The 16,102-nt window shown below is 33.4% G+C and overlaps 1 protein-coding gene across 1 annotated transcript; it reads left to right on the top strand.

Annotated features, from left to right (window-relative positions):
- Positions 1-629: 629 nt before the first annotated feature.
- Positions 630-13,652, top strand: LOC112693223. Its single transcript, XM_025568198.1, has 4 exons — positions 630-1,163; positions 4,654-4,725; positions 7,720-7,870; positions 12,671-13,652. The coding sequence occupies exons 1-4, from the start codon at positions 1,051-1,053 to the stop codon at positions 12,908-12,910; spliced, it is 576 nt and encodes a 191-aa protein (XP_025423983.1). The 5' UTR covers positions 630-1,050; the 3' UTR covers positions 12,911-13,652.
- Positions 13,653-16,102: the final 2,450 nt, after the last annotated feature.

Below are 16,102 nucleotides of genomic sequence, written 5' to 3'. Positions count from 1 at the left end.
TACTGAAACGGTGAAAACGAATTGCGAGTAACTTTTCGTTGAGTAGTCGGAGACACTTATTTTCGGTTTCACACTTCGGGGAGAGGCAAAATGTTATTGCCCCTCTGCGGAGAAATCTTAAGTACGGCCCCGCGTACGTATTTCATTTTAACTTCGGGTTGATCACGTGCACAATGCCGTCGGTGCGACCGGTACGTAGTATAGGTGCGAAACAGAAAACGACCGCTGACCGTGAAACGAACGCATTTCCGACGTCCGCGATCGGACGGACATGTGCGTTAATGCGTTTCGGGACGAAAACCCAAACAGAAACGGGACAAACGATACGAGAACGAAGTCGGATTGCGACGTGAGACACGGTTAGTAGTGAATCAAGGCTGCGCGTGCGAGACGAGCACGTATTATTATAATTGGTGTTCTGCATACGGCATTGCTTGTTTTGAGTCTTCCGGCACGCAGCGGTGGCGGACAAGCGGATCCTTGGTGGGAAGGTCACGACGGCGACCGGACTACAACGGTCGGAAAGAGAAAATGGAAAAATAAAAATATACGAAGAAAAACAATGCGCGAAAACGGTGGCGGTGATAAAAAAAAAAAACAATAATAAATAAATAAAAAATACGTGTACACACACAATACGATTGCTTGAGACGAGTGCCGACCGCTGCTCGGCAATTTTCCGCTTCTATAAAAAACCAAACCGCCGTGGAAATTTACCTCACAGTATCGCAATCGTCCGTCCGGTACAACAGTCACGTGTATTACCGCGTTATTATAATAATATTGCTGTGTTACGTATTTGTAGTATAATAATGATAAACGCGTAGTCGTGTACCGTCCGAGCTTCTCGACGTTTTCCGTTTTTCCGTTCGTCGCGACAGTCGTCCTCGTTCGTCGGCCGCGCGAACCACGTAAAAATACACGTTACACTGAAGTACCCCGGCACAATAGAACCAGATATTTCAAACGAGTACGAAAAGTAGTTTTTATAGTTAATAAGACACAATATTCGTATATTGTTTAAAAAAAAGAAGAAATAATCAAGAAGGAATGAACGCAAATATGTTGCTGCGCACTTTGGTCGCCGCTCAAGTATTGTGCGTCGTCGCGTTCGCTGAAATCCTTAAACCGTCCTGGCATCAGTACTATCCAGGAACTTACGCGTGAGTTTATTTAATTACATTTTATCGTGTCGTATGTTGTTGTATTTTATGATTCGTATTCACTGGTATTTTGATGGGATGGAAATACTGTCCATTTACAATCTCTAAAACTTTCATGAAAAATTTTAAATTAAATTACCTGTTAGGATAGAATTTACCATAATAATACTCGCAAATGATGAATCTGTTTACTTTGATCACAGTGATAATCTATAAATGATTATCAGTAAACGAAACGTAAATAAAAGTTTTTTTTTTTTTTTTGAACTTTTAGTCAATCATTCTACCTCTGTAATTATTTTATTAAATATATTTAATCGCGTCAAAAATGTAATGATGTTTTCTGTGGCTCATTTCAAAACTATTAATTCACGCATTTATGTATAATGTAGTGTAAAATGAATATATGAATTAAGAGAACTTGACCGTTTTGTACCTGTTAAAATGCAACAATTATGCTTAAGATTCGATGTGAGTACATTAGTGTATTCGTCAAAATAGTTTAGTTGTATTTCTTTTATTCTTAAAAACTTAACACGCATCAAAACAATAAGTCTTTTAAGGGTCACATTTTTTCCCCGAGTATAGAATGACATGTTGTTATCTAGTTGAACGATAACATTTAGAAAACATTTTTAAATAAATAAGGTATATAGATCTGTGTACATAAAAAGTACACAGTTTATGTTTTTTTTTTTTACTGATTCGAATAAAGTTTGCCTGAGAATGACGTTTTGAATATTTTAATTACTCGTAAAATATAAAGTTTTGATTATTTTGAGTTCAAGTGTTACTTGTTAAGATTCTAATAAATTTAATTCCGTAGACAGTTCACGAAATTTAATCAGGTTGAGACGTCGTCGTACCGCAGTCCAGGGAATTCTTAGATGAAACATTTAACAGACGTATAGTTTTTGCGGTCTTGTATACAAAATTGTATACAGACGCGTACGGGTAAAGTGCGAGTTGTTATAGAAATACTTTTGTACTCTTAAAACAATAGTTGTTTTTTGCATTTACGTAAAACTTTGAATTAAAAAAAAAAAAAAAAAGAATAAAGTTGTTATATTGAAAATGAAGTATAAATATAGTGCATTATTTGTTATCGGACGTTTTCATAGAACCCGTTAGGTTAACCCGTTGCTTTCTCTAACCATTTCTTATTATATTTATGATTATGATTATTATAACTGTTATTATAATTATTATTATTGTTATTTGTCTTTTATTTATTAATTTATTTATTTATTTTATTTATATAAGTATTTAACACCCCAAAGGGGTAATGAGTATAGTTTTTAAATTAACAAAAGTATACAAACAATTTTGAATGATGTCATATTAAAACATGTTTAAAAGAAAAATATAAGTGAATATAATATAAAATTCAAGTAAATTATTTAATATTCATTATTAGATTTTTTAAATTAAGTTGAGAATTATAAATGAAATCGAAGTTAGGTACATTATTACATAATTCTAAAAGGCGGTACTTAGGACTATTTTTGATAATATTTGTCGAGCAATGAGGTATTAAAAGAGGATGATTATTTCATGAATTGAAGGTTGGAATTTTAAAATGTATTTTATTTAGGAATTCTGATGAGGAAAGTTTACCATTTATTAACTTATAGACAAAGTTTACAAAATTAAATAGTCTTCTAGAAGATAATTGTTTTAAGCCTAATTCTAAAGCTATGGTATCTAGAGAAACATCCACTCGATTTAGTTTGTGTGACATTATCCTCAATAAACGGCGTTGGATTTTATCAACTTTATCAATAAGATATTATTACTATTATTATTATTATTATTATGAAAATGGGATAGAGTCAATCTATAAACGAGGGATTTACTCGCTCTGACACATTTAAATGATGAAATTTAAATTACGTAAGGATTTTTTCGTCACGAATTTGACATTTATAAACCGTAGCATAGAATGCCTATACCACTGCGTACCAAGGGTGGATCCAGCATCTATTTACGGTCGGGGTAATTTATAGAAGAAATTATATACTATAGTTGATCAGATCATCGACGCGTGTAGGGTTATCTTAATGGATGGGATCGACCCCCCCCCCTTATAACAGTGTGATAATATTGTACTAAAATTGTCAACATTTATTTTCATTAACTATTATTTAGTTCTTTAAATATACTTTATAATTAATAATATTTTTTTCCAACGGAAGTGAAACTTGCCCCTAATGCCCTCTTCCCCCTGGATCCGTCCATTCCGTATACAGTATATCAAGTTTAAAATACATTGTTTGCTTACATTATTTATCAGATGTTTAAACATTAACCACTGAAATATACAATTTTGAAACACTATGCAATGTGTGTAATCATCAATGTACCACCAGAGTTAACGTCAAGAGTACGTTTGGTATTGTTCACATGTAATTATAGTTATATTATACTAAAGAGAAAAAAGAAAAGAAAACTTTTGTATTTCAAACCATCAATTAGTTAGATTTCCGAACAAAGGAAATGACTTTTACAGCACTGGGTGGTAAGTATGCCTCACCCTTCTACGAGTCATGAGTATTTAAGTGTATTGTGTGGCGTTTTTAATACTATGAGCCTTTTATTTTTTTCCTCGGTTTTTGACCATCCTAACCCGGAAGTGCTCCCGCATTACTTCAGAATTCCAAAACAGTGAGTGACTGCGATCTTGTTTCATATACCTATCTTACCGGACATTTCAGGGGATTATGACATATAATAACCGACCCCCTTGACGAGCTATAAAACTGTGACTATGTCTGGGTAATATTATATTATTTAATTTAGTAAAAAATCTAAAGGTTTAACATTTTTATACTGACAAAAGTTTTCCCGTATATATATATGCATTTTTTTTTTTACGACCAAATGATAATAGTTTGCATAGTATACAATTAGAGTTGTACAGAATAATAGATCTATATATGTGAATATATTTATACACTGACAACAATACGTTGTTTATTATGTGTAAAATAAATGTTTTATTTGTCGCGAGAAAAGAATGGTGTAAAACCGAATAAATAAATAGTAATGTCTATAAAATGGATAGGTAATGAAAAATCAAATTGCGTCTGAAGTTTAATTAAAAATATTATTAAAAAATTATAAGTGCTTGTGTATACAATGGCTTTTTCGATTTAACTTGAATTTTCCATATTAAGGACAGTTGGTGGAAAAAAGTTAACTAATTTTTCGAGTTTTAAAATCAAAAAAAAAGGTTTCTTTGTTACAGAAAAGAAGCTTTTTAAAACGTCTTCGTATATTTTATATCCCTTTGGCCGTTTACACACATGTCGGTGAGCGTAAACACATAAACGCATATATCCCCACTGATACTTGTACACACATATATACTCGTATATATGCATGTGCGTGCGTGTATGTATGCGAATGGGTTGGAATAGCAATAAAACCTTCACTGCATTTTATTTAGACTTTTAGTATACAACTTGACACTGTTTTATTTTTGTTTCAGTTACGGCATAAGATATTTTGAAAAGCTGGCTTCGATGCGAGAGAACTTTCAGAAAGGCATACCGTACAACAAGTAAGCATCTATGTGAAAATTTGTATTGTTTGTTTAATCGCTTGTCGAGATGTGAATCGTTCGCTTTGAGCACGCAAAATACATTATTCTATGGACCGAGCGGGTCTTAGCGACCGATTTATTCGTTTCTTGGTAGATCACTAAAATGCTATTTATACATCTTACATATGTTTTGACGACACGTACGAAATATTTCTCCAAGTCGGTCGGTTGACTAAAAATGATTAATTTCGCACATGGTATCGTATAATACTTATATCATCATCCAGCGCATTTCGTATGAAACGTTGGATTCGTGACCGTTTATCGAGTGATGCTTGTCCGCCGGCTTACTGACCTTTTCCTACTTAAACACATCACTCCGTAAGACTCATAGTATATGTATTTACTGTCTACAGGTTTATAACGTTTTACCAGAAGAGTTGAATTGTATACATAAGTATCTCGTTGTACATGTTGTTTTTGACGATCCTATAATAATATAAGTTTTCCTTTGGGCATTCAATATATAATACAATTTTTATTACCATAGAATCTATTGGCATACAGTTATATAGTATATAGTGGTATTAGTTCGGGATCACTAAGAGTCTGTTCGGAACAAAACGTAACTGTGTTCATCACGATTAGTGCAGAGTTTGGTCACATAATTATTACGTACCGCGTTTGGATTGGTGTGTTTTTGCGGAAACGAACTGCTGTGTTATAATATCACACTGATAATATACTGAAACAAACGTCAAACTTACTATACTAATGTTTAAGCTCTTATTGGACTCGTCGAGCCCTGACCACAATAACGAAACCTACGTAAACAACACATCGCGGTTGAACGATGGAACGCTGTTAAAAGTAGTACTGCCGAGAGAAACAAAAAAATCTTATAAAAAAAAAAACCGAACTAACGATACATTATCTTAACGTAAAACTTTTATTTTTTTGGTCAACCGATAGTTTATTGTACATTCTGTTATTTGTAAATAATTCTTGAACGAATTTTGTTTTATTTGTTGACGAGCTCAACATACGTTTTCAATTGCATATACCGTATCATAATATTTCTCAAAATAAAAAAATCGGTAGTTTACAAGTATTTAACGTTTAAATGATTGGAGTGAAGAAGTAAAAATTATGACACGCTATTCTTTTTAGTATTCGAGTTGCCGTTAGTATGCTTAGTTAATATTAAACATATGCCAACTACAATCAAATAAAATGGGTAATTTTTTTTTTAAAAAAAAACAATTTGTTTATGTACACTGCAGTGTATTGCACTACTTGCAAACGTATTTTTAATTAATGTTTATGTAACAAAATGATTAGTATACAGTTTTTATAAGATATATTCATATGTGCATTGTATAAATGGAGTTTATCCGAATCGAATACAACACTTTGATTGTACGCTTATACAAAAGAAATGAGGACACCGAATAATTTATTTTCGCAATGTTCCATACCATTATTTCCAGTGCGCGGTTTCGTGTCGAAGTGTTATGTTACAAATGTAGTTTTTGTGCAAAAAACAGTGTATGAGCGTATTGCTTTCTTCTTTTGTACAAATTGCATTTGTAAAGAATCGAGTGATAACAACCTTGTATCTTACACCATAACAATATGTGATTAAAAATGACGATTTTCTCAAAGTTCGAAGCATTTTTGTGATCAAATATCCAGTAAAATATTATATTTTGGATGAAAAACTATTGTTCTGTCTTCGTCGCCTCACTAGCTAGCTCATAATGCATTGGAACAATATTCGAAAAACAAATGTGGACAAACGTATTATAAAAACATAAAACACTTATTGACATGTGTACGAAAAAGAAAGAAAAAAAAATATACGACATGTAACGGAGCACGCGTTCAGACAAAAATGGCCCTTTTTCAGGGTCACCGAGAGTATCATTGTGACGATGTAAAACGGCACGAAAACACCAAATACAGCGGGGGAATAGTGTCGTTTTACATCGCCGACTGGATCGATAAAAATTCAACTAATGATGATGGAGCGTCGATGTTTGATTGGGTATATATACCGGTCACATTGCGGAGTATCGACATTCCATTCTTCCATTCACAACGATCAACATCCAAAAGATAAGAAAAATAGAAGCACCTGACGGCAATTAAGACCACGACGATAACGACTGCGGTGAATACGGCGAAGGCAATTCACGGCGTTCACGGCGCTCGAGTACGGAGACAGCAACCTCGATGACTGCACGGCGGCTGCAGCAACCACGGCCGTGAAAAACAACCACGAATCCGGCTCCAGCGGCATTTACACGCGGGGCTCCGCGATTCGTGGACCTATTCGTTGACACTAAAAACGGCCCTTCTCAGGGCCAATATCCGTACAAACCTTTCCGGCGCGCTTACACAAGCGTCCGCTGGTAAAGTGATCACGGTCAATACGCTCGCTTGCTTAAGTCTGCTGTTGACCGTGTATCCAATTCTCTGTCACTCTGGTCCACCTGGTACTGCCCACCGCGGCCGCTTATTTTATTAAATCAACTGTATTAATTTTACTTAATGTTAAGTTAATAACTTGATGTAAATGTGTACATTTATATAAAGATCCGGGTATCGGTAGCCCCGGCACATCGTTTCAGGCATTTCTAAACGATTTATTACGTACCAATTATTACACACTTGATGTGTGTTTTATTTTTCAAACTACCCTGGTATTTGTTAATCAATTTATACTAGAAATGGTTGTTGGTAGTATAGTAATAGCAATATATATAGTTTTTTTAAAATTTTAGGATGTTTTATTATAAATATTTGGACCATGAGAAATGGTTTTTTTTTTCTTGGAGCAAATTATTTAAAAAAGTATATATATCACCGAGGTATCGCTTTATCATAAAAACCGTTTCCTTTATAAATCTTGTTTACAGCATTGAACTTGAGCCAAAAAAAAAAAAAAAAAATAATAATAATAATAAATAAATAAATACAGAGTAAATAATTCAAAGAGAATTTTTGCAGATGGGGATTTTACAACCGAATGGATACCACTTCGACGACGACGAATAAAAAGACACGGAGATTGCGTATGGGGAGCGGATGGTGGAAGCTGGTGCCGCCAACGGGCGCCGAGATCAATTGCGAATTTCCGATTACAGTGCCGGTGATATCCGTGAGTACAATAGCACTGCGCGATACCCGTACAAAATGAATCTTAATTGGGAGGACGGTTTCTTGCGGCGTGCGAAAACACCGTCAATGGGAAATAATGATAAAAATTAAAAATAAGTCGTGGATAGGTTGTAGTTATGCATTCGACACTGTAAGGCGAGGTGGGGTTTATTTCCCGCAAGGGTACAGGGTTTAGTACGTGCGGGACGTGCATCTTTCCTCCGAGCCGCACGCGGACTGGACAAAGAACTGCAATTATGGTTGAGGATCTGTGTGTGTGTGGTGAACGCATTTATATTTCGTTCCATATAAAAGGAAAGGTTTTATTTAGAACGGATTATGGACCGTGTGACATGATTCGGAGCAAAAAAAAAAAAAAAAATATTCTAGTTTAGAAACCTGTGGCACCTGCGAATGATGATCGTCAGCGGGAAACCGAACGAATATTTTCGCCACGCGCGATTCGCCGGAAATCGTTCCGCGGTTCTTGCCCGCAGAAGGCAGGATAAGGATTCCTAAGTGGTGACTCGAGCTATGGTGCCCAGGATCACGCGAACTGCCAGCAAAAATTAAATGAAAAATTACACTACGATCGGTTGTTATGCACACGGGGTGTAATCAACAAAAATATTTGTTAAAAATAGAAAATGGAAAGTTTTCGCAGCTTTACGCGTTGGGAAGTGTGTCTGTAAGTGATTAAATAATTAACGAAGCACACGTTCGTCGTACGAAAGTAAGCCGCACGCGCGGACACGTCGGTTGGGGTAATACATTGTCGCTTGGAGCACAATCGCACCGGACTAATTTTTAGCGTGTCGCGTCGATTGTGGAAACTAGATTTTGTGTTTATATCCCGTGCGCAATAAGTAATTTTTTTTCCGATTTATTTTTATTTTACCGTGACGAAAGGGCTTAGGGAATTCGAGAAGACGATATGTTTATAAGTGCGTAATACGTACTCATAGCTATAGTAAAATTTATATATATATTTTTTTTTATCCACCCGTTGTAATAAGTATCTTAGAAATTATTCGTGCGCCACCGTATGCGAACCGCACGAGCCGCCAACGGGAAACAACGCGATTTTTCTTACATTAACGCTACGATTACACTTTATTTGAGTGGTAACGGGGGTATGGAGGACGAAAAAACGGATCGTTAAGTGAAAACTTCGAATCAAACACCGTGAAAAACGTTGTTTTAAATTATATCGTTCTTGTGCAAACGAAACGCGTTTAGATTGGACGCGCGATAAACATTTTACTGCGACTGTTGTACTCAATTACATAAACGTATACAGAGATATTATGCACGCATAAACGTGTTGGGCGCCCGTTCGAAAAAATTTACGAGACAGGATTTCGTACGTACGACGTCGAATTCCAGATAAGATGATTATCCTGTATACTTATGAAGACAGTCCGATGCGCAATATTATCGTGTAGAACTCTTTACTGTTGGTCGTGCGACAGTGTTTTACATTCGCGTTTGTTTATAATATCTCGTGTGCTCCAATACTATTCGGACGATAGTGTTCGTGTAATTTAAATTATTTCGTTAAACAGACCAACAGCTGAAATCGCTTACCACCAACACGTGTCGTTAGACCATGGCGTTTCACGTACATCGAATAACCTGCTCAGCGCCGAAAGCAAATATTTTAAATCAAACGTTGTTTATTTTACTATTACAAATAATCAATAACGAGGGCGAGTTGATATACAATGCTGTTTTCTTGCGTATACGGGACGATAATTATAATAATATTGTACACTTGAGGTGAATGGAAACGAAGAGCTTATATTTAATATATAAGATTGCGCAAAAAATATTTACGAAGAGTTTTTAAATATAAAAAATAAAAAAATTAAAAAAAATATCCATGAGGTTCATGTAAAAAAAAACGATCTGTATATGTCTATATTTTCTTGTTACAATCTTCAAAGGGTTTTTATATTTTTCAAACGTTTAAATAATGTAAATCATTGAGGTTGGTGCATAATTAAAAATACAACAATATTTTTATCTACGTGATAGATATTTCTTTAAAATAAAACTTTAATTTACTTTAATCAACATTATTTTCGAAATAAAACCAAACTTTCGAATTAGTTATATATAATAATTAAACACACCCGCAGTATTCATTGTGCATTTTGATAACGTTTCAGTCTGTAAAATGTTATTACATCAATAAGCCAAAAAAATCGGGCTCCACGTCTCAATTCTATTATTTATCGACCGATATACGAGTACATAATGTGCGTTTTCTTTTTAATTAATATTGCTTTCTAGATAGGTGTTATAATAAATAGTCCATTTATGTTTTTCTTCTGCTCTATTTTATATATTTTAACATTTCTAACAAACAACAAGAATTATAATTATAATGAGTTAGTGTAATTAAATTGTATTTGTTGACTTAAAACAACTTATTTTTTTAATACGGAGAAATTTACGTATTTCTCGTATTCGCAGTTTTCACTCCGACAGACCTACACCATATACACGTAAAACATCATCATTAATGTGATAAAAGGCGTTAACCACGCCTTCATAATTATAGGTTAAAAAATCGGTGATATTTTTGCTTAATAATCCGAAAGTTGAACGCACAGCTAGTGTCAGGTATGTCAATTTCTCAATCAAAATCGAACTACAGGCGAGTCACTCTGCGGATAACAACCAAAACAAATCAAATTGCCGTTTGTTTTCACCATTTCGTTGTTCTCGGAAACTTAACATTAAATTAATTCTAGCATTATTATTTTATTTTTTTAAGGTATTTAAATATTACATCGACAAAATCAATGTCTTTGAAGTTAATCATGTGTGATAAATAACATTTTAAATGGAAAAACTTCATACGTTTTCTATTAAATCTTTCAAATGGGTGTACAATATCTCATGGCCGTGGAATTTATAAAATTTAATTTGAAGAACTCCATAGTTTAGACGCATTAAACGTGTTTGACATATACCGTCTTAAAATTATGCTTTTTGTGTAAATGGTCATTCGTCGAACAACAAGTGTGTACTTAATAAACGTATAATTCTTGTCCCCAAAAAATATTCAGTCCGATAAAAGGTTATCACCTTTTCTCGATGTATGTACATCTGCATTGAAATTCAACTTAAACGGATTTTGATCTCTCTAAACAATAAACAATTTCGATTTTACGATTGTCTACTTTTCCACTACCTTGACCATGCTACCGACTCTTTTGTTTCAATAACATAGAATGTTCCACAGAAGTCGTATTTCAGTGAGTCATCGTTACGTGGATCATACGTGGCGGTGTATGGTTTCAAAGAAACTTTTGAACGTTCGCGGCGAATATTAGATTAGGTATGCTGCACGGAATTCCGGTGAGTGAAGTGAACTCGTGCAGGTGTATACGATCGGATGTTTAAAAATCGGTTTGGCTCCGTCGAGACGATGCGTTTTGCTCTGAAACTTAAACATTACAATAATGGCTTAGAGTCCGAAATTCGTAATTGTTCGATACATATAATGAAATATTTGGACGAACGTTCGTAGTGTGTACTGCAATACTTTGCAGTTGAAGACGAGCCGTACGAAAAATCATTTAAACATTTTACGGGAATAATTTAGTTTTAAACCTGTCCAATTATTTTCGATCGTGTGACTAATTGTTTTCGTTATTCCAATACGAACATAATTGCACCGCACATTTTCAAATCTCGCAGTACACATAGGTTACCTTTTGCGTTGCACAAATCGCGTCACAGTGCGCACAGTTCTAAGGCTCGCGTAACGCTACACAGCAGTCCACTGCAGTGGCGTCATCGGAAGGATGTTTGACGCGGCCACGTGCAAGTTGTGGTAATCCGAACGGAAGCGTAGACGACGCGATCGCAACGGAATTGAACAATATTAATGGAATATTGTGACTACTAGCGGTGGCCACATCCGGATTATTCGATTCAATTTTGCTGTTAAATGACTCATTTTTATAATCACATCAGTTGAGTTAAGGTTATGCGTTAAAGATAAGTTAATTGGGTCAGGCTCGTGCACAAGAAAGAAGGTTACCCACCCCTACATTTAGGATCTTTTTTACATACAGTTTTACTAAGAAGATAGTCCTCATTCTATAAAAGTTAAACTGATTTTAAAATGCATACAAAGTTATCTATTTTCGCTTAAAACGAGGTCAATTTTCTCGATTTGACGCACTTTTCTTTTGAATTTTCGCGTCTACTGTAGATGATCGTTGTAAATGCAGCCATTGATTAAGCATATTTTCTCTGAATGGTCAGCTGTTAAATTTATTCATTTATTAATTTTCTATCCTGATATTTTTGATCATGGATATTTTAAAGTGTTTTTTTTTTTTTGACTTTATAATCTAACATAAAATTTACTATATATTATATAGTTTTGAACTTCCCTCTACCTTTGGATGATTTCTATACACAGGCCTGAATTGGGTATTTAGTTATGATATCACTATAAGTCATAGAGTTATAAAATGATCTCAACAATTTAAAAACTTGTTTTGGTAATTAATAAAAAATTATAAGCACTGTTGAAGTCATAAAAAGTACACTGAAATTCTTAAAGCATAGCTATTGATTTGTTGCGAAATTTTAATTACGATAAAGTAATAAACGATTTATTTTACTGGAAATTTAAAATTATTATAAGTTACATAAACTGGGAATCCGTTTAATCCGGATACTTCAGCCAATCCGGATTTGAACATCCAGATATTTTGGAGTGTTCAGATCTTCGGATTCCATGGTCATGCCAAGTGACTGTTGACGTTGGTTTTAGAACATCGTGTGGGAGCGAGTGGACCTGGGAAAAGTGGAAAAAGAGATGGCCATGAGACGTATGGGCGAGGTCCAGACGTACGACATGCACCTGAGACCCAGAGGCAGCACGTTGCATTTCCATGACGTGACACCGTTGGACAAAGGCCTGTACAGGTGCTTGGCTTCGTCGGTGGACAGGTTGACGGGCGAGTCGCAGACCATATTCCAAGACACGGAGTTCTACCCGGACGTGGTGTAACTGTCGGCGTCGGGCGGAGGGCTGCGAGCGCAGCTGAATATAGCCGAGCGCATGTGTTAGCCGGGAACGAACGCCGACGAAAACCATCGTATTGTATACATTGTATAATTTTATTTTAAATTAATATTTTTGTATTATTATTATTATTATTTTTATGATTATAATTATTATTGTCATTATCGTTCATGTGTTTCCGCTCGACGTGATTAAACCCATTGTCTTCTGCGCCGAACACAATCGCATATGGTCGCGAAATAAAAAAAAAATCTCAAGGCTATCCGTCACACAAACGTTTTTAGATATTATCACTCGAATCGTTTAACGTTCTTTCTTTTAGCATTTTTTTTTTTAACTCAACGCATCGATATTGGATTTTTTCTTTTTTTTTTTTAATTGAATTCATGCCAATTATGTTGTCGTGCATTTGTTTTGTTTTAAAATGAGTTCACGTTCAATTAATTTTAATAATGTCCGAGCAAAATACTTAATAATTTATTGTTTGCAGGCTGATAACTTGCCGATAACCGATAGTAGGCATTATTTTTTTGTTTTTAAATTTTATTCAGGCGAGTGATTTCGATTTAGTTTTAATCCGTTTTAAAAGGATCGATAATGGTTATCACTATGTTCACGTATTTATCTTATTTATATTTAATTTCAAACGTTTGTCCAATACAATAGGGAAGATCAAAATGTGCGAAGACTTAAGTATTTACAAAAAATAAAAGGCCTTCAAATAAGATATTAATGACGTATTATATTTCCACTTAATACTCTGGTATTTACTATGGTTACATTTTAAATATTCAAAATCAATCTTTGAGTTCAGACTAAGGTAGGGATCTCCAACCTACGGCCTGCGTCAATTTAACTGATATTTTATCAATAACATTTCAAATCTGAAAAATATGCACATAAAATGAATTCAATATATTGCTCCACTAACATATGTGAACAGAAGTTTTTAAAAATATAAATTACGTTATGTACATGTAAGATAATAGAAAATACTACAGTAAAACTGATAAAAGACGGAATCTATAAAACCAAACATAGATTTATCTACAGTTTAGAACAAAGAACAGTGGTATATTAAAATCAATAATTATCGTTTTGAATAAGTATTATGGTAAAATATATTTAATAACATTTTTTTTTTTTATGTACCTAAGTGTTTTTTCCTGAAACAGTTTTTAATAAAATATTTAAAAAAAAATTAATTACAATGTATTACTGATCGTATTTTTAATTTAATGTGTTTTCATTAAATTATCTATCGAGAGATTCTCACATAAGGAAAAAATAATTGTATACTTCTATTGTCTGAAAATTACTTATCAACCCATTAGCAAGGGGTTTTGGTTTGGATGAAAGTCCTAATGTCCGTGAATCCAGGTATCCCTCAAATAAAACCGGAAAGCACAGGATGATGATTATACCAGATACCGAACAGTTTTGATGAAGGTCAGATGATGTATAAATACAGGTGCTTATCGATTAAATTAATCAAAAGCGATTGTCGTCGTTAACGAACGATCCGAAACCGCTGTTAAATAGTCAATAAGGTGAGTGCCGAATTCCCTCACACAGTAAGTTTTACGGTTTTAAAACACTTAAGAGTGAAGTAAATCAACTCACTCTTAGAATTATAAGTACCAAATTAAAACAGCTTGTTGAGCAAACCATTATCTGTTATCAACAGTGTGAAAATAATACTATAGTCATTTAATCAGAAGATTTTTATTTTTAATTTATTTTTATTTTTATTATACATTAAGTATATATTCGACCAAGTGAATTTTTTAATAGCATGTAATATTATTGATAATTAAAGTATTTAGAAAAAATACATTCTGAACAAACACTGATGCCATTATTGTACTTAGTAATCTATAAAATAGGACATGATATCTATGATACTTGGAAATTAACTATCTACTCGAAAATAGTGATATTATTTGCAAAATTACGAAGATTTCGATTCTATAATGCAATAATTTTTAGTTGCATTATTCAGCTCTAGAGGTCGTTTATTTCATTCTAAAACTAGTAGTTTCATAATTTGAGTTATTGTAATCTTGAACCAAGGCGACGATATATCCTACGTAACAAAATTAGAACTAATCTCTCGTACTCGATGTCCATATAATGTTATTTAATATTTTTATTATTTTTGTAACGTAAGAATGTTTAATTCCAATGGAACGTGCAATTTGTCTCATACATATTATAGTTCAGATTTAATTTTAATACTGTCAAATATTATTTTTAATCGTTGTTTATGCAAAAACATTTGCTTGCTTGGACGGAAAATGTCTTTTTCCGCGAATGTTCTTAACGATAGGTACCCCCAGAAAACGTTTTAAAAAATACATACTTTAATATGATAATATCTTAGAATAACTATTGTAATTTGCATTGTTTGATGTAAATATCGGAATATTTCACTTTAATATTATAAATTCGAAACCGTAAAACGTTGTTGAGTTGAATATTACATGTTCGTTATTCACTTCTGAAGTCACACAGAACTGAACTATAAAACATTATGCAGTTGAATATGTTATGTGTGTATGTTAAAATTATACAATTTTCATTGAATCCGTATTTTATTTATATTTAGTATCACTGGAATATTCTCAAGTTAACATATTCCTGACTAAAAATAATCGTTTACTGATGTTTGGAAATCTAATGTTTATAATCCGTTACATTATTTATGACATTTACCACAAGATATAATGACGAAAACTATGATGAAAATATGCATACGGTTAAAGAACGAATCCTTTTTTAACGAAACGTCGATGATCGTTTTGATGGTAGATAATATTCAATAAAAGAAATAATGTAATATATAAAATAAAAGTAGAAATTAACACTATGCTGTGTTAAGAAGAATCAGGTAAAACAAATATTCAAGATCTTGTGTGTTTCCCACCATTTAATGTTATTTCGAATGCAAAGTAATGTATTGTTATAAAACAAACAAAGCATGTGTTTATTGAAAATACTAAAATAAATACAGGCACTGTATAATAAATACAGGTAAATATTTGTATTTACTTAGTACAATGTAACTTGATTATGTTTTATAATTAATTTTGAACTGTTAACAGTCTCGAATCAATGATGTTTCTTTCAAAGATTCTTTCAATAAACGCGTACAAGAAACACACACACACACACAAG

Source organism: Sipha flava, unplaced genomic scaffold, assembly GCF_003268045.1.
Source record: "Sipha flava isolate LNK unplaced genomic scaffold, YSA_version1 82_pilon_pilon, whole genome shotgun sequence".
Lineage (NCBI taxonomy): Eukaryota > Metazoa > Arthropoda > Insecta > Hemiptera > Aphididae > Sipha > Sipha flava.
Note: the sequence above shows the minus strand (reverse complement) of the source record. Positions and strands in the feature narration are given on the sequence as shown.

Coding starts and splice junctions, on each gene's coding strand:
- LOC112693223 (XM_025568198.1), top strand. CDS start 1,051: ATGAACGCAAATATGTTGCTGCGCACTTTGGTCGCCGCTCAAGTATTG. Junction 4,726..7,719: donor AAAGGCATACCGTACAACAA/GTAAGCATCTAT, acceptor GAATTTTTGCAG/ATGGGGATTTTACAACCGAA. Junction 7,871..12,670: donor TTACAGTGCCGGTGATATCC/GTGAGTACAATA, acceptor CGTTGGTTTTAG/AACATCGTGTGGGAGCGAGT.